Here is a 23,462-nt window from a genome sequence, read left to right as displayed (position 1 = left end):
GTACCATTTCTATCCTCTTCTATTTTCCTGCTTCCCTTTATGGATTATCTTCTCATTATAATAAGTTCCTTGGGGTCAAGAACTGTGTTGCTTAATTTTATTTGTATTCTCAGTACTTAGCATGATGGCACATGTTGTTATGGAGCAGTTTAAATCCTATCTATTCTTTGTGACCATATTTGGGATTTTCTTGGAAAAAATGCTTTTTCATTTCCTACTCTGGTTCATTTTACAGATGAAAACTGGAAAAATTACTTGCCCTTGGTGATATAGCTAGTAAGTGTCTGAGACCAGATTTAAATTCAAGAAGATGAGTCATTCTGACTTCAGGCCCAGCCCTCTGTGCATTAATGATGCCATCCACTCCAAGTAGTGATGTAGAACAAACATTTTAATAAGTCATCTTTCTGCTGTCTGTCAATCTGTCTATCCATCTATCTGTCAGTCTACCTATTTATCTATCTATATATCTATCCATCATCTATCTGTCAATCTGTCAGTTTATCTATCTATCCACCCATCCATCCATCTACCTACCTATTTATCCATCTAACTATCTGCTGTCTTGTCTATCTATCCATCCATCCGCCCATCTATCTACCTATCTATCCATCTATCTGTCTGCTGTCTGTCAGTCTATCTGTCCATCTATCTATCAGAATTATAGATGTAAAACTGGAAAGGACTTCAGAGATCATATCATGCTACTCTTTCCTTTTACAACAGAGAAATTTGAATCTCAAATTTGCCCAGATTACTGAGGTTCTTTTGACTCCAGAGCTAGTGTTCTGACCCAAAACAAGGAGGAGGGCATCAAGGAACTAGAAGAGAGTCTTCATGCAGGTAGAGTAGCAAGGCAAAGTGAGTGGTAGAACTCCCCAAAGAGTCTTCTTATGGCAGGACATTGACATATGGAGCCCAACCCAGACGAAATCCCTCCTGTCCCTTGGATGTGCTCACCTGTACTTTGTCTTTTAGTTTCTGGTTGTTCTTTGTGAACCAATTCCCAGTCCTGCTAGAGAATTCACTTCCCTTTTATCTGGGTGACTGTTGGACTTAGGTTGGTCACTTTTAGTGTCACACAGAACCTTTACCTTCTCTTGTAATTTGTCAAAACCCTCTGCCATCCATGTTGGCCTGTTGCCAAGAGGACCAGAAGTCAGGGTTGGAAGAAAATGATGAAGGGGATGAAAGGGAAGGTGTATCAGGGGACCTATAGGAGAACAGGTACCAGGCAGACTGGACTGAGAGTTCTCATACATTATTCATTTTGGAAAGATTTCGGGAATTTATTTTGTTCAATTATTATGTCTGACTCTCCAAGACGCCATATGGGATTTTCTTGAAAAAGATACTCTTTGAACTACTTGGTTCTGCAAACATATATTGTATCCAGGATATACGGCAACATATCTAACATATATAGGACTGCTTGCCATCTAGGGGAGGGGATGGAGGGAGGGAGGGGAAAAATCGGAACAGAAGCGAGTGCAAGGGATAATGTTGTAAAAAAAAAATTACCCTGGCATGGATTCTGTCAATATAAAGTTATTATAAAATAAAAAAAAAGATTAAAAAAAAAAGAAAGAGATACTCTTTTTTAAAAGCTTATTTTACAGATGAGGAAACTGAGGCAAACAAGGTTAAGGGCTTAGCCTAGAGTCACACAACTATTTAAGTTTCTGAGGCTAAAATTTGAACTCAGGAAACTAAATCTTCGTGACTCCTAGCCTTCTATAATAGCCCCACCTTCTAAATCCATAATTTCTTTTGCCTAAGCTGAATGGTTTTTATTAAATAAGTCACTGGTGGCATTCTCCTAGAAAGTAGTTGATTATTCCTCTTATTCATTTAGTGATCATTTATTGTGATGCATTATTATTTGCATTTTGTGGCTTACTGGATAGAGTGATAGCTAGGCTTAGAGGCTGGAAGACCTGAATTCAAAGGCCAGTGGCTAGCCATCTGACCACAGCGAACTTTTCTTGGTGCCTTAACTTTCTCATCTAAGCCTCATCTTCCTAATCTGTAAAATGGTAATCATAATACTGTAGTCCCTGTCTTACCTGAGTTGTTAAGGGATTATATGAGGTAATATATACAAAGCATTTTGCAAACTTGAAGGTCTTTTAAAAAGGGTGATCCAAAAGTGGTAGTATGGTTTAAAGTTTTAATAGATTTAAACTCTTGTAGGACTTTTGGAATACCCTGAATACATATAAGGCAACTCTCTAAGTCTATTAGTAGAGATAAATTGCTAATCTGCTTTCACAAGAGTTTCTGTACCCAGAATTCATTACAGTGGAGAAATTAAAAGTTGGACCTCTTCCTTATCCAATCTCTACCTACTCAGCCTCAAAGTTAATTATCATTGTTAATTATTATGTTATAATCTGAGAGATATAGAGATATTCTGGACACAGTTCCTGCCCTAGAAACCTAAGAGGAAACCTGAATTTTGTTCATTTTTATGGATGAAGAATAGAAGCAGTATATCATTCCTGGAATCTTGCCTCATGGGAATCTCTCCAGCCCTGGAAACTTTATGGAGATATGGCATACAAAATGCAATTCTCTTCTTAAAGGCTCTTACTTAAAAACCAGGCATTCTTCCATTCTTTCAGCATGTTCCGGAGGACTTGTATCTCCCAGCATACATTTTGCTCGACTTTTTGTAAAAAATCCTTTTTTTCTCTCCTGGTCTTGCTGCCAGCAGTCTCTTGGCTCAATTGTAGGAGGTCCTTGGCTGGGGTGGGCAAAGCTGTCCAACGGAAGGCTCCCCTTGTGGGCCTAGAAACTGTCCCAATAAGATGGAATGTGATTATTTTTCTGTCTAGCCCCTCATCTTTGTCAACCTCCTGCCTCTAAAATGAAGTGATAGCATCCAGCAGTCGCTAACACTGATTCAAAGTAGTCAAGAGTTCTCCTTGGGAAAACCTCAAGATAAACTATATTCTTTTGATTACACAGTGCCCTAAGTAGTAAGGAACTGTAGGCTCATATGGGAGATTGATAGATCATAGGGGGAGAAATCAAGAGTTCTGATTAGGGATGTAAAATTTACAGGAATTTTGAAATCTTGGTGGGGCATAAGAACTAGGGAGAGTTTTTTTTTTAATTCTTTTTGTGCAACTAGACTTATCATTTGTGTTACAAGTGACCATGTGTACTAGTTACGATATCACCCATAATAGGAATACTATGATAGGATAACCCCATGTGTGACAATCAGTAGGGAGAGAGAGAGAAAATTCCTCTTCCTCTTTGTCCTGGGCTTCTGGCTTGCTAAAAAGACTAGATAAATGATGATTCCATATTGAAATCCCCTTTATTTTGTTATTTATTCAATTTCACTTTGAACTGGTTTAGGAAGCTATCACAGGTAGCACCACTAGGTTTGTGATTTTCTGGGGAGAATCATGGCTCAGGGCTTTCCCTCTTTTCTGCCTCATAGTAAGGCAAGGCTTCTCTTTTGTCTGTCTCTCCTTTCTAGTTTTTTTTTTTTTTTAAATAGGAATGGATGTTATATTTTTCTTTTTCTTTCAATTATTTATTTTTAACATTTTTTTCATATTTTGAGTTCTAAATTCTCTTCCTCCCTCCTACTTACCTTCCATTAATTGAGAAAACAAGCAAAATTATCTCAATTATTCAAGTGAAATCATGCAAAACACATCTCCATATTAGCTATATTGCTAAAAAAAAAAGTAAAAAAAAATAAGCAATAAAATTATACTTCAATATGCATTTAATAGTTTATCAGTTATCTCTCTGGAGATGGATAGCCTTTTTCTCATCATGAGTCCTTTGGAATGGTCTTACATCATTGTATTGATCAAAGTGGCCAGGTCTTTTACAGTTGATCTTCATTACAAAATGCTGTTACTGTGCATAATGAAATCCTGGTTTTTTTCATTTTATTCTGCATTAGTTCATATAGGTCTTGCCATATTTTTTCTTTCTTTTTGAAACCACCCTCCTTGTCATTTTTTATAGCAATCATATTCCACAACTTGTTCAGCTATTCCTCATTTTATAGGCATTGCTTCAATTTCCAATTCTTTGCCATCATAAAAAGAGCTGCCATGTTCTTATACATATAGGTACTTTTCTTTCTTCTTTAATCTCTTTGGGAGACAAACCTGATAATGGGATTGCTGGATTAAAGGATATGCACAAAAGCCTTTGGGCATGGTTTCAAATTGTTCTCCAGAATGATTGGACCAGTTCAGAACTCTAAAAATTTATTGGTGTCCCTATTTTCTCTCATTCCTTACAGCATTTATCATTTTTTGATAAATATAAGGAAGTATCACAGAGTTGTTTTAATTTGCATTTGTCCAATCAATCATACTTTAGAGCATTTTTCCATAACTATAGACAGCTTTGATTTCTTCTGAAAACTTCCTGTTCATATTCTTTTACCAATTGGGAAATGGCTTTTAAAAAAAATTTTACATAGCTCCCTATATATTAGAGAAAAGAGGCCTTTAGAGGCCTTTATCAGAGAAACTTGCTGTAAAAATTTTTTATACTATTTCATTCTTTATACCACCTTTTAGCATAATGTAGTTTCCCTAACAATCTGTTTTAATTAGATCTGTTCTTGCTTTTGCTTTGTCTGAGCTCATGATTGCTACCCCTGCTTTTTATACTTTAGCTGAAGCATAATAGATTCTTCTCCAGCTTTTTATTTTAACTCTATGTGTATCTTTCTATTTCATATGTTTCTTGTAAACAATATATTGTTAGATTCTGGTTACTAATCCATTCTACAATTCGGTTCTGTTTTAGGGATGAGGTTGTCCAATTGTGTGGAATAGAGAGATAAGGTGAAGAATTTACAGGAATGTATGAATTCTTTGTCTGTATTTTATTTTCATTATTTCTGTGTTTCCCCTATGAACTATATAATATGTGCTCATATTACTTGAGCCTTGGCCAGCTATAAACATATTTACTTAATCTGAGTTGATGACATTTATCAGTATTTGACATTTATCGATATTTAGTCTATTAGCTTGATCACTATCTGCTTGATTAAGCCTAAAGTCCTGATTTTCTGTTTCCTAGAAATCAGGAGATTTCAGGGAAACAGAAAACTTCCATTCCAATCTCCCCAAATAGCAACAACCAATTAGATGCCTCCCCCTCCTCTTCTCAATGCTCTCTTCCGTATCTTTACTACTTCTTTAGCCTTCCTACAATGAGCTTTCTCTTTCTTATCTCAGGTTGGGACAGCTCATCCTCCGGAGGTTTTTAATAAACAACTTTTCTGCTTTCTACTAAGTGATCTCTGAGTAGACTATTTTGGGTAAGGGTCTTCTACATCCCTCACACCATTCACATTCACAGTAATGATTGTTGTGTATTTCTCTCCATATAACATTCTTCTGTTTTTCTTCTTTCTCTTTTTATCCTGTCCCTCCTCAAAAGCCTATTTTGCTTCTAATCACTGCTTCCCTTAATCTGTCCTCCCTTTTATCATTGTCCTCTCCTTTTTTCTTATCTCTTTTCCCTCTTATTTCCCTATTGGGCAAGTTATATTTCTATATATAACTGAGTGTGTATGTATCTATTATATATGTATTATATGTGTTTGTACAATGTGTATATACATACATACAAATATGTATGTTTGTATGTATGTATATATTCTTCCCTCTTTGAACCAATTCAAATGAGAGTAAGGGTCAAGCATTGTCTGCTACTGCACCCCTCCATTTCCTGCTCCACTATGAAAGCCCTTCCTTACACCACTTCTTTTATATGAAAAAATGTTCTCTATTTCACCTTTCTTTGCCCTTCTAGTGCATCCCTCTTTTTCATCCCATTTTTTTGGCCCTGCAAAAAATCATCCCAACAAAATCAAATCACATTCATGCCCTCAGTCCATGTAGACTCCTTCTAAATGTAGGGCAAAGCTTTTTAATCTTTTTATATTGTGGAACTTTTTGGAAGTCTGGTGAATACCCTTCTCGAGAATAATAATTTTAAATGAAAATAATAAAATACATAAACGTATAAAGGAATCCTGGTATTTTGAAATAAAGATATAATTTTTTCCACCCAAGTTCTTGGACCCGTGGAATCACAAACACCAGATTAAATGCTTCTGACCTAAGGAATGAGTGAATCAACTATATTATCCAGATTTTTATTGCCTAAAAATAAACTTCAAAACACCAAGTTGGATTATCAACCACTAAAATATTTTGTGTATAATTTTAGGATAAATAATAACAAGAATACACAGACCAGAAGAAAGGGAAGAACAAAGGACTGACTTTCTTCTTTGTTCAGTTCTTTGGAAATAATAGCAGCTAGTGTTATGTTCTGACTAGAAAAAATGAAGAGCTTTGTCCAATTCAGTCTCTTTCCTTCCTTCTTTGTGGGGAAGAAAATAAGGGCATAAGAGGAGTTATTCTGTTATTCAAGTTGTTTCCTTCTCAACTTGGAAGCTGGACAGGGAAAAGGGTCCACCAATCGTGGTTCAATTATTTATAGTCTGCCAACATGGCCATATCCCTGCTTAATCTTAAGCCTACCACAGCAGCTCTGAATATCAGTTATAAAAAGTCTTTCTAAAGAATAGAGATGTGGTCTGACTCTGCAGGCCTTGCAAGATAACAAGAAGAATCTCATTCTCTTGGCCTGACCTCCTCTTTTCTGTATTTCCCTGAAACTGTTTTGGCTTTTCTCAATGATTTCCCTACTTCTTCCCCTCCCTGCCCCAAGACTGCAATGGCTTGTGGAGTCCTGGGAAAGCTTCTGCATTTCTCATAGGATGCAGGATCAGATTCTGATGCATGGTTGAATTGAAGGGAAAAAATACATATGGACACATTTTTTAATATACACACACTGACACGTACATATATATGTATATATTTGTATGTATGTGTATATTTACACATGTATATATTATTTCAGAGTAAAAAGAAAGAAGAAAAGGAAGAAAAAAAGAAAGTTGAAAATGGAGGAAGGAAGGATGAAGAAAACTTTAAAATTTCCTCTTACTTTTTTTTTGAAAGACTTTAAAAACTTTTTTCAATATTATTTAATTTTTCCAGTTACATGTAAGATAGTTTTCAACATTCATTTTGTTGTTGTTGTTATTGTTGCTGCTGCTTTAATTTTTTTATTTCCTTTTTTCCTGATTATATATGTACATTAATTTTTAACACACATTTATTTATGAATCAAACATTCATTTTTTTTCTTTTTAAAAGTTTTGTTTAGTATTTTATTTTCCCCAGCTACAAGCAAAAACATTTTAAAACAATCATTTTTAAAAAAATCTGTGAATTCCCTTCCTTTCTTTCCACCCCGCAACATTGAGAAGGCAAATAATTCAATATATATTATACATGAAACATTCATTTTTTTAAAAAAGATTTTGGGTGGGGTTCCAATTTTTTTTCTCCCTTCTTCCCCTATTCTGAAGACAAGCAAGCAATCTGGCATAGGTTATACATATACAATCCTTCTAAACATATTTCCATATTAGTTGTGTTGTGAAAGAAAAGTCAGAACAAAAGGGAAAAACCATGAGAAAAAAAAGCAAACAAACAAAAAAATTGAAAATAGTATTCTTGCATCTGCATTCATTCTCCACAGTTCTCTTTTGTATGCAGATGGTATTTTCTATCCCAAGTCTACTGATACTGTCTTGGATCACTGTATTGTTGAGAAGAGCTAAGTATCATAGTTGATCAAAACACAATCTTGTTGTTAGAGTGTACAATGTTCTCCTGGGTCTGTCACTTCCCTCAGTATCAGTTCAAGACTTTCCAGGCTTTTCTGAAAACAGCTTGATTATCATCTCTTATAGAACAATAATATTCCATCACATTCATATACCATAACTTATTCAGCCATTCCACAACTGATGAGCATCCACTCAGTTTCTTTTTTTCTTGCCACCACAAAAAGAGCTGCCACAAACATTTTTACACATGTAGATCCTTTTCCCTTTTTTATGATCTCTTTGGTTGTTAGATCAAAGTATATGTACAGTTTGATAATCCTTTGAGCATAGTTCCCAGTTGCTCTCCAGAATAATTTCTTCTTACTTTAGAAGCAACTGTCATCTCATTTTAAGAGTTCCCTCCCCTCCCCCAATTTCACTTGATTCTCTGAATCAAGAAGGGAACAATTCAATTGGCTGGGAAAGCAAATTAGCAACATCTCTAGGCATTCAGAAACAATTGTAGAATAAAACTGGAGAGAAGAAGGTCATGGGATTCCCTTCTCTCTCTCTCCCTCTCCTTCCTTTCTCTCTCTGCATTTGTATCTCTCCCTCCCTTGTTCTCTCTCTCTCTCTCTCTCTCTCTCTCTCTCTCTCTCTCTCTCTCTCTCTCTCTCTTTCTCTTCCTTCTTCCCTCACTCCCTCCTTGTCTCTCTGTCCCTCCTCTCTCTCTGTCTCTGTCTCGCTTTCTGTCTCTTTAGAGTTCTAAAATAGAGGAGATCATGAGCTGGAAGTTGCCTGTGGAGATTATCACTGCTAAAATCTTCTTGCCATCAGTCATGTACTTTTGAAAGGTAGTTACTAGACATTTAGGAGACAGTGCATCTATCAAAGAATAGAGACAAACACCCGGGAGACATAAAAAGATACAGTCATCTAAAGAAGGCAATAATTTCAAAGAATGAAACTTTTGGAAATTGAGTCAAGCTGAAGAAAGACCATCACCCAAGGAGTTCAGCAGAGCAACCTGATCAGCAGAGACAATGTACCCAAGGGGAAGTATGTAAGGGTTGTATAGAGAGAAACAGCAGAATCATATCTACTGAAGATCAAAAGAATTAGGCCTGCAGAGCCAAAAATAGTATATCCAGCAAAATTTTCTATATTAAACAAGAAAAAAATGGACATTCAATAAACTTGCAGATTTTCAGAACTTTCTGTCAACCAAACCCAAACTTAGTAGAAAATTATATAACAGCCAATATCAAAGATCAATTTAAGGAACTCAATATAGATAGATTATGGGGTTTTTTTTTAACATGGGAAATTTATACTGTATGCCTAAGAGTGACATCAACAACATGACAGCTCAAAAGAAAGATTGGGGCAAGGTTTAGGTAAAAATAATAATGTCATATATATGAGGTACAGAGGAAGAATAAACACAGAAGCATTAGAGGGGAGAGGAGGGCTCAAAGTTCTGAAAACCTACTCACATAGGAATTGGGTTAAATGTACAACACTACATTTATACCATGAAGGATATAGCACTCTCCAAAATCTATAAAGAAATAAAGGGAGAAGGATGGGCAGATGGGAAAGCAAAGGGTAAGGGAAGACAACAAGGGAGAGATCCATGGGTGAGGGGAGATTAAGTTATAGCAAACCAAGTTAGCAGCAGAATTAAAGCCAAGAGTAAGGAAGGGATAGGAAATATGTGTGTGTCTATGTGTGGAGGTATGTGTGTGTGTGTGTATATATCTACATTTATATTTATAAATATCCTTTCTTAACTATAGCCTGCTTGGAGATACTAGAGGGGATAAAAGGGAGAAAAAAAGATAAGGTAAAAAAGTGCATAGCAGAGAATAAAAAAATAATTTACAAGGAAGTAAAGGTGGACACTCATGAATATCATTTATACACATACACACACATACATACACACATACTTTCTTTTTTTTAATTTAATTTTATTTAATAATAACTTTATATTGACAGAATCCATGCCAGGGTAATTTTTTACAACATTATCCCTTGCACTCGCTTCTGTTTCGATTTTTCCCCTCCCTCCCTTCACCCCCTCCCCTAGATGGCAAGCAGTCCTATATATGTAGCAGTATATCCTAGATACAATATATGTTTGCAGAACTGAACAGTTCTCTTGTTGCACAGGGAGAATTGGATTCAGAAGGTAAAAATAACCTGGGAAGAAAATCAAAAATACAAATAGTTCACATTTATTTCCCAGTGTTCTTTCTTTGGGTGTAGCTGCTTCTGTCCATCATTTATCCATTGAAACTCAGTTAGGTCTCTTTGTCAAAGAAATCCACTTCCATCAGAATACATCCTCATATGATATCGTTGTCGAAGTGTATAATGATCTTCTGGTTCTGCTCATTTCACTTAGCATCAGTTCATGTAAGTCTCGCCAGTCCTCTCTGTATTCATCCTGCTGGTCATTTCTTACAGAACAATAATATTCCATAACATTCATATACCACAATTTACCCAGCCATTCTCCAATTGATGGGCATCCATTCATTTTCCAGTTTCTAGCCACTACAAACAGGGCTGCCACAAACATTTTGGCACATAGAGGTCCCTTTCCCTTTTTTAGTATTTCTTTGTGATATAAGCCCAGAAGTAACACTGCTGGATCAAAGGGTATGCACAGTTTGATAACTTTTTGGGCATAATTCCAGATTGCTCTCCAGAATGGTTGGATTCATTCACAACTCCACCAATAATATATCAGTGTCCCAGTTTTCCCGCATCCCCTCCAACATTCATCATTATTTTTTCCTGTCATTTTAGCCAATCTGATAGGTGTGTAGTGGTATCTCAGAGTTGTCTTAATTTGCATTTCTCTGATCAATAGTGATTTGGAACACTCTTTCATATGAGCAGTGATAGTTTCAATTTCACCATCTGAAAATTGTCTGTTCATATCTTTTGACCATTTATCAACTGGAGAATGGCTTGATTTCTTATAAATTAGGGTCAGTTCTCTATATATTTTGGAAATGAGGCCTTTATCAGAACCTTTAACTGTAAAGATGTTTTCCCAGTTTGTTGCTTCCCTTCTAATCTTGTTTGCATTAGTTTTGTTTGTACAAAGGCTTTTTAATTTGATATAATCAAAATTTTCTATTTTGTGATCAGTAATGGTCTCTAGTTCATCTTTGGTCACAAATTTCTTTCTCCTCCACAAGTCTGAGAGATAAACTATCCTATGTTCCTCTAATTTATTTATAATCTCGTTCTTTATGCCTAGATCAAGGACCCATTTTGATCTTATCTTGGTAGATGGTGTTAAGTGTGGGTCTATGCACACACTTTCTTGAACTGTTATTTGTTATTAGATATTTTGAATCCTCTCTGATGTTCTGCTGGGCATATGACAATGTTCTCTTGTATTTTATTTTGTTTTGTATACCTTTTCTGTTTTACTTTTTTCTTATTCTGTTTCTTTAAATAAAATAAATTTTGAGGGGAAAAAAGATAAAAAAATATATAAATAAAAAGAGAAATAGCAGGAGGCAGCTAGGTGGCTCATGGTTAGAGACCTGGTCCCTGGAATCAGATAGATCTGAGTTTAAATGTGGTCTTAACTACTTACTAGTTGTATAATCCTGGCAAGTCACTTAACCTCTATTTGTCTGAGTTTTATCTACAAAATGGTGATCGTAATAGCACTTATGCTATCCCACCCAGACCCCCAAAGGATTGTTGTGAGAATCACATGATATAATATCTGAAAAGTGCTCATTATAGTGTCAGGGACATAGGATCCACTGTATAAATATTAACTAATGTTATTGTTGTTGTTTTTGGTGGTAGTGTTTTTTTGGATCCCATGAGGCAATGTTTTTGTCCTCACTGCCCTTGCTATGAGTTAATCACTTTTATTACCTAGTTATTAATGGAAAACAGACTTGCGAGAGCTTGTATTAGGAGTACAGATCTATAAGGTTACCTCCTAGAATTCAAGGTTCCATGAGAACTCAACCTGTGAGTATATGTGCAAGTTCAGGAAGCTTGTTACGTCATTACCACAGGTATGTTCTTCATCCATTAACTGGTGGGAATCTTGTTCATTTTCTTTCCACCCAATTCACTGGAAGTTTTCCTCTATATTTTCCATTACTGGTTTTTAAATATCCTGAGATATCCATATGAAATTTTCCATCTGCTATCTTGTTATAAAGATTAGCCAACCTTCTCTCCTGGTCATAGACTCATGGTATGATCATAGACCTAGAGAAGGGACATTTCAGGCCATCTAGTGTAATCTACTCATTTTATAGTTGAGGGAGATTGAGTCTGACTTGCATCAGTTAGCATCATGCTTGTCTTTTATGTTCTGTCTTCTGAGTAACAATTTTACTTGAATATTTCTCCATTATTTCTATAATCTCTGACTTCCACGGATGCAACTGCAACCATTCCATTACTTGGTAGTCTTCAAGAGTTGCTGTGATCAAAACATTTATCACCTCTTCGTCAGCTACTTGGGGATGAGCCACTCAGAAGCGAATCTACTAAGGTTGGTCCTTAGACAACAGAAATCCTTGGGCTCCTTATAAAGGCCTTTGCAGATTGGTAGAATCAATCAGACCTTGTGTTGTGCTGGTATGCTGTTAAAAGTTCAGGCTTATCTCCAATACCTCATCATGAGTGGAGAACTAAAAAAAATACTACTGGCAATATAGAGGAGAATCTTATATTCATTAAGCAACACTTTTAAAAAATAGTTTTTTAAACTTCTCTTGACAATTACATGTATTAAATATACAAACAAGTGAGAAAAATAGGAAAGATAAACAAAATTAAATAAGCCTAGGAGACAATACACAACTTTATGAATTTCCATTATTTGCCAAGTGTTGACCCCCATCCCAAAAGATATGCATATTGTTTTCAACGTAAATATACCCACATTATCTTTATTTTTATGATTTTTAATACATACTATGGATATGATATTATTGTTGCTGTTTAACTTCAAAGTTGTGATAAATGTTTATATTATTGTTTTGGTTCTCTCCTTTCTTCATTTTATCTCATTTTATTGCTCTTGGGCCTACGACATCTTGTGGAAATCTATACATAAACTATATTACTACTACATTCTGAGATGTCTCTGAAAGAACTCTGGACAGTGGCGAAAAAGGTCTAAGACAATGATTTGGGAAAGAAGAAGTGATGGTATTCCTAAGACTGTCCTAAGTTCCTGTAAGCCTTAAAGTTAGAGAACTGGACTACAAAATAAATCACAAATCAGGGATATTGTTGTTTTGGGAGTTAGTTCATTTTATCAAACAAATTCCAATTCTTTTTGATCAAGGAAGTTGTTACTGCCCTGATTTATCTCTTCATAACCTCACATTCCTCTCTAGATAGATTTGTCTCCCTAGATGCATTTTTGGTTAGGGTGGCCTAGGAACGAAGACTAAAAGGGGGATCAGCCCAAAGGAGAAGAACAGAATATGGGACTAAGATGGCAATTTCCCAATAAACGCTTTACTTAATATGAGACCTGCCTTTTCTTTTATGATTGGTTTTGAGCAATCTGGTTTATAGATATTATGTTAAATTTATCTCAATTAGGAACATTGTTAACTTGAGAATTTTTTTAAGCTTTCATATAGAATGGGAAGGAATCAAGTTAACTACCCTTGGCTGTCCTGGCTTAGGGCCAGTAACTTTAGTTAAATCACCTATATCACTAGAAGTTTTGTTTTTAACATTGCCAGCCCATCTTTAAATGGCTCCCTTCTTACCTCTTTGAGGTTGTGGCTCATAATTCCATTCTTCTGGGCCTTTTGGGAAGGCCTTTGGCAAGTGTTTACAGTAATGGTTGAGGTTTTCCAAAACAATCTCATCATCCTTTATTCCACTCTGATGGATGATGTGAATTAAATCTGAGTGAGAATTAAAATAGCCAGTCATAGTGGGGCCTTTTTTCACTTTCTCTCCCATATCCCCCTTCTCTCCCTCTTCCAATTTTCCTGGCTCAGTGATCATGTCTAGTTTCTAGCTGCCCTAAAGACTTCAGGAGAATCTTTAAAGGTGTCTGTAATTGGGGATGATATGGCTGCAGGAAGAACTGGGATTGAAAATGGCAATAAAGATCATGAGGATGTGGAGGTCTCACTCCTAGTGGAAATTAGCATATAAGGATATGATCTATTTTATCTATGAGATTAGTTCTATGTTCATATCCAAACGCCCTTAGCATGAGACAGTCTTTCTGGTTCACAATTGCCAGATGGTTTAAAAATACACCTTTTCAAGAACATCTCTGAGAGCCAATTTTGATGGGGGATTTAGGAGAGGGAGAGAGAAATACATAGCAGGACCAAAGAGAGCAGGCTTAAATAGGAAACCATATGGGACCCCATATGGCAGTTAAGGAGCAGAATGAAGAATCTGGATAGGCAAGAGCCAGAAATATCAGAAAATAATGGAAGGGCATTGACAGGGGAAGAGGAGGAATAGCATTCAAAATATTATACACAAGATTAGCCCTCATATGAGGAAGTGGGATGACCAAGAAGAAATCACTCTCCAATTGCTTCTGATTCCATCAATATGGGATAGAATCCTCCAAATTGGAGCTATCCAAGGGTAAAATCATTCTCATGATCATAGCGGAGACAAACTAGAAACTCTTGAGTTGGCTCATGGACCCCAAATCTCTCTGCCTGCCTCACCCCAATACCAAGGGCCTGGCTCTCTTACCAAAGTAAATCTCCTGTTCAAAGACATTGTCCGTGGAGTAAGCATACTTCCCAGCTCTGGGATTTATCTGCTGAAATTTTTGTACCGGTGGGACGCGGAAGAGACTCCGTTCAGTGACTATATCCTCAGCAGTCTTATTGGTGCCCATCGTCATCTCGGACTTCTTCTTAAATGGTAGGTAAGCAGGAATTCTTGGCAGAGGGAAGGAATGGAAGAGGAATAAGTATTTTGTGGGGAGAGTATGGGCAGAGAAAGAAGTTTCCTGTCTGTATGGATAGGGAAGGGATGGTTACCACTGACCACTAACAGGAACCCTTACCTTTCCAGGACAATAGATCATTCCCCTTGCAAACATGACGTGGGAGCTGTGGACACTCAGGAGGAAGTGCCCACCCAGGTTGTTAGTCTCCTTAGTGGACAGAGTGGTAGAACAGGAGCCAAGAAGATCTGAGTTCAAATCTGTCCTCAGATACTTACTAGCCACTGAAACCCTAGGCAAGTCACTTAATTTCTGTCTGCCTCAGTTATCTTATCTGTAAAATGGGAATAACAATAGCACCTACCTCTCGGGATTTGTGTAAAGATGAGATGACATAATGTTTGTAAAGTACTTTGTAAACATTAAAGCACTAAATAAATTCCAACAATATTATTCCAGCGATTTCATTTTCCCTATTAAGGAAATCCTATGTTATTTATCATTAACATTTAGTCTTTTTACCCATAGTAAGGTTGACCCATTTGTTCCAGGGGTTGGTGTATCAATATTTCTGTCATGAATTATTTGGGATGATAAGGTCATAGACCTGAAGCTAGAGAGAACAACAGATGTCCAAACCCTCAATTTTACAGTTAAGGAAGTTGAGGTCAGAGAGGACAAGTGCAGTGGCATTCTGCTAAGTGTTGCTTGCCTGAAATACTTTTAAGCTTAATCTGGATGATTATCTCCATCACTTAGCACAGTCCCTGGTACATTTGTTGTTCAGTCATTTCAGTTGTGTCTGGTCAATAGTTGGGGTTTTCTTGGCAAAGATCCTGGAGTGGTTTCTATTTCCTTCTCCAGCTCCTTTTACAAGATGAGGAAACTGAGGCAAACAAGATGAAGTTATTTGTTCAGGGTTTTACAATTAAGGTCTGAGGTCAAATTTAAACTCAGGTTGCCTAGCACTCTTTCCACTGTACCACTTAGATACCCTTCGTAGTACAATGTGCACCTAGCTTCCTTGATTCAATTCAATTCAACAAGGATTTATTTATTGAGAATTTACTATGTACCAAGAACTGTGTTATACATCAAGAATACAAAGGTAAAACAAAGATTGTCCAAACAGACTAGATCTTAAGGTTCTGAAAGAATTGGATCAACCAAACTATTATCTCTTCACCCTTCCTTAAACCTAGCTCCTTCTAACTTTCCTATTTCTTTCAGTCATCCAGCTTCACAACTTGAGAATCATCCTTGACTTCTCAGAATCTCTGACCCCAGTTAGTAATAAGTTGTCAAGTCTTATCATTTTGACATCTATACAATTCCACTCCCTAGGCCTCTACCTCAGAGGCCTTGTTGTTTAGTCATTTTTAGTTTTGTCCAACTCTTCCTGATCCATTTTGGGGGTCTACTGGAAAAGGATCAGGGAAGGCCTCTTGTGGAACTGAGCTAGGAATTCTAAAAAGGAAAAGAGAAGGGGCAGTGTTCTAGATATATAGGGATAGTTAATCCCAAAGTATGAAAATAGGATAAAGAATGATTTCTTTGAGGAAGAATACAGTGACTAAACACAAAGTGAATGAAAATAATGAGTGATAAGCCTGAAATGATAGTTAAAAGCCAGTTTGTAAAGGCCTTTATTTGTCAAATACAGAAATTTGTATTTGCTCCTAAGAGCAATGGGAAATCACTGGAGCTTTTAGAAATGTTCAGACTGTCTTTGGAAAATCACTTTGACAGCTGAGTGGAAGATGGGTTGGAGAGGGGAGAAAGTTGAGTGAGGGAAATCAATGAAGAGATTATTGTACCAGTAGTAGAGATGAGAGATAATAAAGGCCTGTACTGGGGCAGTAGAGGGCAGCTAGATGGTGCAGTAGATAGAATACAGAACCTAGAGTTAGGAAGACTTTGTGAGTTTAATTCTGGCCTCAGAATTGGTCATTAGCTATATGATCCTAATTAAGTCACTTACCCTTTGTTAGCATTAAAACAACAATACAAAAAAATCACAAGGCTTGGGACAGTGTCTCCCCACTCCAAGTAAACAGAGCTCAACTTTAAAATAAAATACAAAGACAAAAAATAAGCTGGAAAAATGAGCAAATAAGAACAACAAAAATAATTTCATGGCAATAAAAACTAAAACACAAACTCAGAAGAAGGCAACAATGTGAAAACAGCTATAAATAAAGCTTTAAAGAAAAATGCTAATTGGATTCAAACTCAACAAGAATTCCTGTAAAAGGTAAAGATATAAGAGTGGTAAAAGAAAAATTGTGAAAAGATATGAAAACTATGCAAAAAAATTATGAAAAGAGAAGGAACAGATTGGTAAAAAGAGGCAGGAAAAAGTGTTGAGAAAATAACACCTTAAGAAACACAAATGGTCAAATGGTAAAGAAGGCACAAATATCCACTAAAGAGAAGAATTCCTTAAAAAGCAAAATTGGCTAAATTGGTAGTGGTAGGGAAGTGTAAAATCTCACTAAAGAAAAATAATTTCTTAAAAATTAGAATAAGCTAATGACTCCTTAAGACATCAAGAAACAATAAAACAGTTTCGGGGGATGGGGAGTGGGGGAGAGCCAAGATGGCAGAGTGAAACAAAGAAACTACTCGAGCTTTTTCAATTTCCCTCTAAATTCACATGAAACCAAGCCTCTGAACAGTCCAGAATGACAGAATTTATAAAGGGATGGAATAAAACTATCCTCCAGCTCAAGGCAGAACTTCAAAAAAGGTCAGTTTCACTGGGGTAAAAGGGGTATTTAGATGGTATAGGGGAAAAGTCTTAACCACAGCAGATCAGTAACCAAGATCCTTTGTCCTGTCAGTAGATGAGTGGGGGCAGCCTCTAGTCCCAGTATAGAAGGCAAAGTGCCAGCCCAAGGCAACAACAGTGGGTAGGTTAGGCTACCCTTTGATGTGAGCACACCAAACAAAAAAAATTAGATTAAGGAATAGAAAAAGGATAGGGAGAAAAGGAAAGAGGAGGTAAAATGGGATAAAATAGATCATGTGACGAGGCACAAAAGACGTATTACAGTAGGGGGAAAGGAGGGAGGAGGTAAGGATTGTCTGAATCTTAATTTCATTAGTTTTGGCTCAAAGAAGGAAAAACATTCACTCAGTTGGATATAGAAATTTATCTTACTCTATAAGAAAATATGAGAAGAAAGGGGAAATAAAAGGGAGGGGACTAGATAGAAAGGAAGGCAAAACACAAGAAGAAAGGGATAAGAGAAGAGAGGAGGGGTGTTAGACTGAGGGAGGAGTTGGTGAGAAACAAAACTCTACTAAGGAGGGATGAGGTGGAAAGAGAGAAAATAGGACATAAGGAAATGTGGATGGAGGGAATATATAGCTGGTAATCAAAACTGTGAATGTGAATGGGATGAATTCTCCTATAAAATGGAAACAGATAGAGTGGATTAAAAATCAGAATCCTACAATATGTTATTTATGAGAAACACATTTTAAGTAAAAAGATATGTATAGAATAAGGGTAGAAGACTGGAGCAGAATTTATTATGCTTCAGCTAAAGCCAAAAAAGCAAGGGTAGCAATTCTGACCTCAGAGAAAGCAAAAGCAAAAATTGATCTAATTAAAAGAGATAAAAAAGGAAACTGCATCTTATTAAAGGATACTATGGACCATGAAATAGTATCAATACTAAACAAATATGCACCAAGTAGTACAACATTTAAATTCTTAGAGAAGATGTTAAGGCAAGAAGATATAGACAGCAAAATTATACAAATAGGGACCTTAATCTCTCCCTCTCAGAATTATATAAATCTAATCACAAAATAAACAAGAAAGAAATTAAGGAGCTTAAGAGAATATTTAAAAACTTAAGATATGATAGACCTCTGGAGAAAACTGAATAGGGGTAAAAGGGAATATACCCTTTTCTCAGAAGTACATGGCACCTATGTAAAAATAACCATGTGTTAGGGCATAAAAACCTGACAATAAAATGCAGAAAGGCAGAAATAGCACATACATTCTGCAAAGATCATGATGCAATAAAAATTATATTCAACAAAGGATTAGGGAAAGATAGACTAAAAATCAATTGGAAATTAAATAATCTAATTCTAAAGAACGACTGGGTCAAACAACAAATTATAGAAACAATCAATAATTTCATCCAAGAGAATACCAAAATTTATGGAATGCAGCCAAAGCAGTTTTTAGGAGAAATTTTATATCTCTAAATGGTTCTATAAATAAAACTGAAAAAAAAATAGATCAATGAATTGGACATGCAATTAGAAAAGCTAGAAAAAGAATAAAATTTAAAACCCCCAATTAAGTACCAAATTAGAAATTCTAAAAATAGGAGAAAACAATAAAACTGAAAGTAATAAAATTATTGAAATAATAAAATTAAGAGTTGGTTTTATAATAAAACCAATAAAATTAATCTTTGTTTAATTTGATCAGAAAAAGGAAAGGAAAAAAAAAAAAACAAATTACCAGCATCAAAAATGAAAAGGGTGAACTTACCACCAATGAAGAAAAAATTAAAGCAATAATTAGAAGCTATTTTGTCCAACTGTTTTGTCAACAAATCTGACAATCTAATTGAAATGGATGAATATTTACAAAACTTTAAATTGCTTAGATTAGCAAAAGAGAAAATAAATTACTTAAATAGCCATATTTTAGAAAAAGAAATTGAACAAGCCATCAATGAATTTCCTAAGAAAAAATCTTCAGGGCTAGATGGATTTACGAATGAATTTTAACAAACATTTCAAGAACAATTAATTCCAATACTTCGTAAACTATTTGGAAAAAAAGGCAAGGCAGAACTTCTGCCAAATTCTTTTTAAAACACAAATATGATTCTGATACCTAAATCAGGAAGCATCAAAACAGAGAAATAAAATTATAGACCAAACTCCCTAATGAATATTGATGCAAAAAATCTTAACAAAATGTTAGCAAAGAGATTCTATATAATAACTTATCAGCAGAATAATACACTATGACCAACTGGGATTTCTACCAAAAATAAAGGGGTGATTTAATATCAGGAAAATTATTGCCATAATTGACCATATCAATAACAAAACTAACAGAAATCATATGATAATCTTAATAGATGTAGAAAAACTTTTGACAATATATAGCACCCATTCCTATTAAAAATACTAGAGAACATAGAAATAAATGGAATTTTCCTTAAAATGGTAAGCAACAAGCATTATCTGTAATGAGGAGAAGCTAGACATGTTTCCAATAAGATCAGGGGTAAAACAAGAATGTCTATTATCACCAATATTATTCAATATTGTACTAGAAATGTTGGCTTTAGCAATAAGAAAAGAAAAAGAAATTAAAGGAATTAGAGTAGGCAATGAGGAGATAAAACTATCATTCTTTGCAGATGATATGATGGTATAGTTAGAGAATCCTAAAGAATCAACCAAAAAACAACTTGAAACAAGTAATAGCTTTAGCAGTTACAGGATATAAAATAAACTCACACAAATGATCAGTATTTCTATATGTTACTAACAAAGTTCAGAAGCAAAAGATAGAGAAATTCCATTTAAAATTACTGCAGACAAAATAAAATATTTAGGTGTCTATATGCTGAGACAAACCCAGGAACAATTTAAACACAATTACAAAACACAGAAATAAAGTCAGATCTAAAAAACTGGAAAAATATCAATTGCGCATGGATAGGCCAAGCTAATATAATAAAAATGACAATTCTACCTAAATTAGTCTACTTGTTCAGTGTCATAGCAATAAAACTACCAAAAATTATTTTATGGAGCTACAAAAAATAATAACAAAATTCATCTGGAAAAAGAAAAGGTCAAGAATATCCAAAAATGCAAAGAATAGTGGCTTAGCAGTACTAGACTTAAAACTCTATTATAAAGCAGCAGTCATCAAAACCATCTGGTACTGGCTAAGAAATAAAATGGTAAATCAGTAACTGGTTAAATATATATATCTAATAATACATCGATGTAGCAATAATCAATGACTGTAGTAATCTACTGTTTGATAAAGCCAAAGACTCCAGCTTCTGGGAGGAGATCTCACTATTTGACAAAAATTGCTGGAAAAGCTGGAAAATAATATGTCAAAAACTCAGCATATCTCACACCTCATATCAAAATAAGGTCAAAATGGCTACATGATTTGGGTGTAAAGGATGATGCTGTAAGAAAAGTAGGAGAGAAAGGGATAGTTTATCTATTAGATCTCTGGAGAAGGGAGGAATTAATAATTAAAGAACTAGAGAACATTATGAAATGCAAAATGGATAACTTGATTATACTAAATTTAAAAATTTTTGCACAAACAACATCAATGCAGCAATTTTAAAAGCCAGCATTTTAATAAAAACCTCATTTCTAATATATATATATATATAATACAAGCTATTCCCCAATCAATAAATGGTCAAGGGATATAAACAATTTTTAATGAAGAAATTAAAGCCATTTATACTCATAAGAAAAAAAATGCTCTAAATCACTATTGATTATATAAAATGCAAATTAAAACAGCTCTGAAGTACCACCTTACACCTATCAGATTGACTAAGATGGCAGGAAAAGATAATGACAAATGTTGAAGGGGACGTGGGAAAACTGGGACACTATTATATTGTTGGTGGAGTTGTGAACTGATCCAATCATTCTGGAAAGCAATTTGGAACTATGCCCAAAAGACTATAACCTATCTAGCATTATCTTTATTGTGACCACATCCCAAAGAAATAATAAGAGAAAAAACCCACATGTGCAAAAATGTTTGTAGCAGCTCTTTTTGTGGTAGCAAGGAATTAGAAATTGAATGGATGCCCATTAATTGAGGAATGGCTGAATAAATTATGGTATATGAAAAAAATGGAATTTTATTATTTTATAAAAAACGATGAACAAGCTGGAAAGGTTTATATGAAGTGATGCTGAGTGAAACAAACAGAAGCAGGAAAACATTGTACACAGCAACAGCAGGATTGTATGATGATCAATTATGATAGACTTGCTTCTTCTCAGTGGTTCATAGATCCAAGGCAATCCTAACAAACTTTGGATGGAAAATGCCATCTCATCCAGAGAGAGAACTGTGGAGACTGAATGTAAATTAACACACGTTATATTCACTTTTGTTTTTCCTGTTATGGTTTTTCCCTTTTGTTCTGATTTTTCTCTCACTACATGATTCATATGGGAAAATGTAAAAAATGAATATACATGCATAACCAAAAAAAATGTTGTTTTATCTATAACTGGGGAAAAAGAAAAAGAAAAAAAAAACAATAAAACAAAGTCAGAAGAATGGGGGAAAAAGAAAATGTGAATTATCTCACTGGAAAAAATTTTTTTTCAGTTTTTTTTTTCCTACCTGGGAAATAGATCCAAGAGAAATAATTTAAGAATTATTGGACTACATGAAAAACAGAATCAAAGAAAGAGCAAAGGCATAATGTTTCAAAAATTTATCAAGGAAAACTGCCCCTGATTTCTTAGATCAAGAAGGTAAAATAGAAATTGAAAGAATCCATCACTCACTTCCTAGAAAATATTCCAAATGAAAAGTCTCAGGAATACTACATAAAAGAAACAATTAAAATATTGTGAAGTCACAATTCAGATAACAAAAAAGTTAGCAGCTTCCATGTAAAAGTAGTGATGGGCTTGGAACATGATATTCTAGAAGACAAAAAAGCTAAGATTATAACCAAAAATAATTGACTCAGCAAAACTGAGTGTAATTCTATAGGGAGAAAAATGAACATTTAATCAAATTGAAGACTTTCAAACATTCCTGATAAAAGACCCAGGCTGAATAGAAAATTTGACATTCAAACACCAGAACTAAAGAGAATCATAAAATAGTGAACACAAAAGAGTAATCATAATCATCAATAAAAATTAAACTGTGTCCATTCCTGCACGGTAAGATGATACATGTAACTCCTAAGAATCATTATTAGAATAATTAAAAGGAGTTGACACAGACAGAGGTTTTGATTGTGAGTCAATTAGATTGAAATGATCTCCAAAAAAATTAAGGGGAAAAAGAGAGATGTACTGGAAGAAGGGAGAATGAAGAGGTAAAACAGGGAAAATTTTTTCATATAAAAGTATGCAAGGAAGAGCTTTTACAAGGAAGGACCAAGAGAGAGATTGGGCTAGCATCACTATTGTTGCTGTTCAGAGATTACAAGAGGGCAGGAACCACTCAGATTCACTGCAGAAAACTTATGGCTATCATTTGCTGGAAACTACCAGTTGTGAAACTTTTCTTTCCTCTCCCTGATGTAATAGTATGTGTGTTTCAAAGCATATATTTATTGTATATGTATACACACAAATTTATACATATGCATACATACAGAGAAATGGAGACAATTGAGAGGAAGCTTATATTGACTATACAGAAAAAAGAAAAATATCCCTAATTTGAGGGATCTTTCACCCTCTGAAGGCTTGAAATAAACCAAATAGATTTTATTTCAAACAGTTATTATAACTCCTCAAAAGCAGGGAAAAGAATTTGTTCTTCAATCGTTTTTCAGTCAAGTGTAACTGCGATCACATTGGGGTTTTCTTGGCCAAGATACTTCAGTGGTTTGCCATTTCCTTCTCCAGCCCTTCTTATAAATGAGGAAACTGAGGCAAACAGGGTTAAGTGACTAGCTCACACAGCTAGTAAGTGTCTAAGGTCAGATTTGAACTCAGAAAGAATAGTCTTCATATGAACATGAACCATAATAGATTTTGCCCCCTCCCCCCAAGCAAAGCAAGAGAATCAACAGTGTTAGGGATATG

The 23,462-nt window shown here is 35.1% G+C and overlaps 1 protein-coding gene across 2 annotated transcripts in view; it reads right to left on the bottom strand.

Moving 5' to 3' along the window:
* HEATR4 (HEAT repeat containing 4) overlaps positions 1-23,462 on the bottom strand; it is a 102,459-nt gene that overhangs the window by 59,619 nt on the left and 19,378 nt on the right. For both annotated transcript variants that reach the window (XM_051977640.1, XM_051977641.1), the window contains exons 3-5: positions 14,438-14,628; positions 13,477-13,617; positions 2,594-2,797 (exon numbers count right to left, since the gene is read on the bottom strand). In XM_051977640.1, coding sequence (XP_051833600.1) covers positions 2,594-2,797; positions 13,477-13,617; positions 14,438-14,628 — 536 coding nt within the window. The remainder of the gene's footprint in view (positions 1-2,593; positions 2,798-13,476; positions 13,618-14,437; positions 14,629-23,462) is intronic.

Source organism: Antechinus flavipes, chromosome 2 (assembly GCF_016432865.1).
Source record: "Antechinus flavipes isolate AdamAnt ecotype Samford, QLD, Australia chromosome 2, AdamAnt_v2, whole genome shotgun sequence".
Taxonomy (NCBI): Eukaryota; Metazoa; Chordata; class Mammalia; order Dasyuromorphia; family Dasyuridae; genus Antechinus; species Antechinus flavipes.
This window is presented reverse-complemented; position numbering and strand designations above follow the sequence as displayed.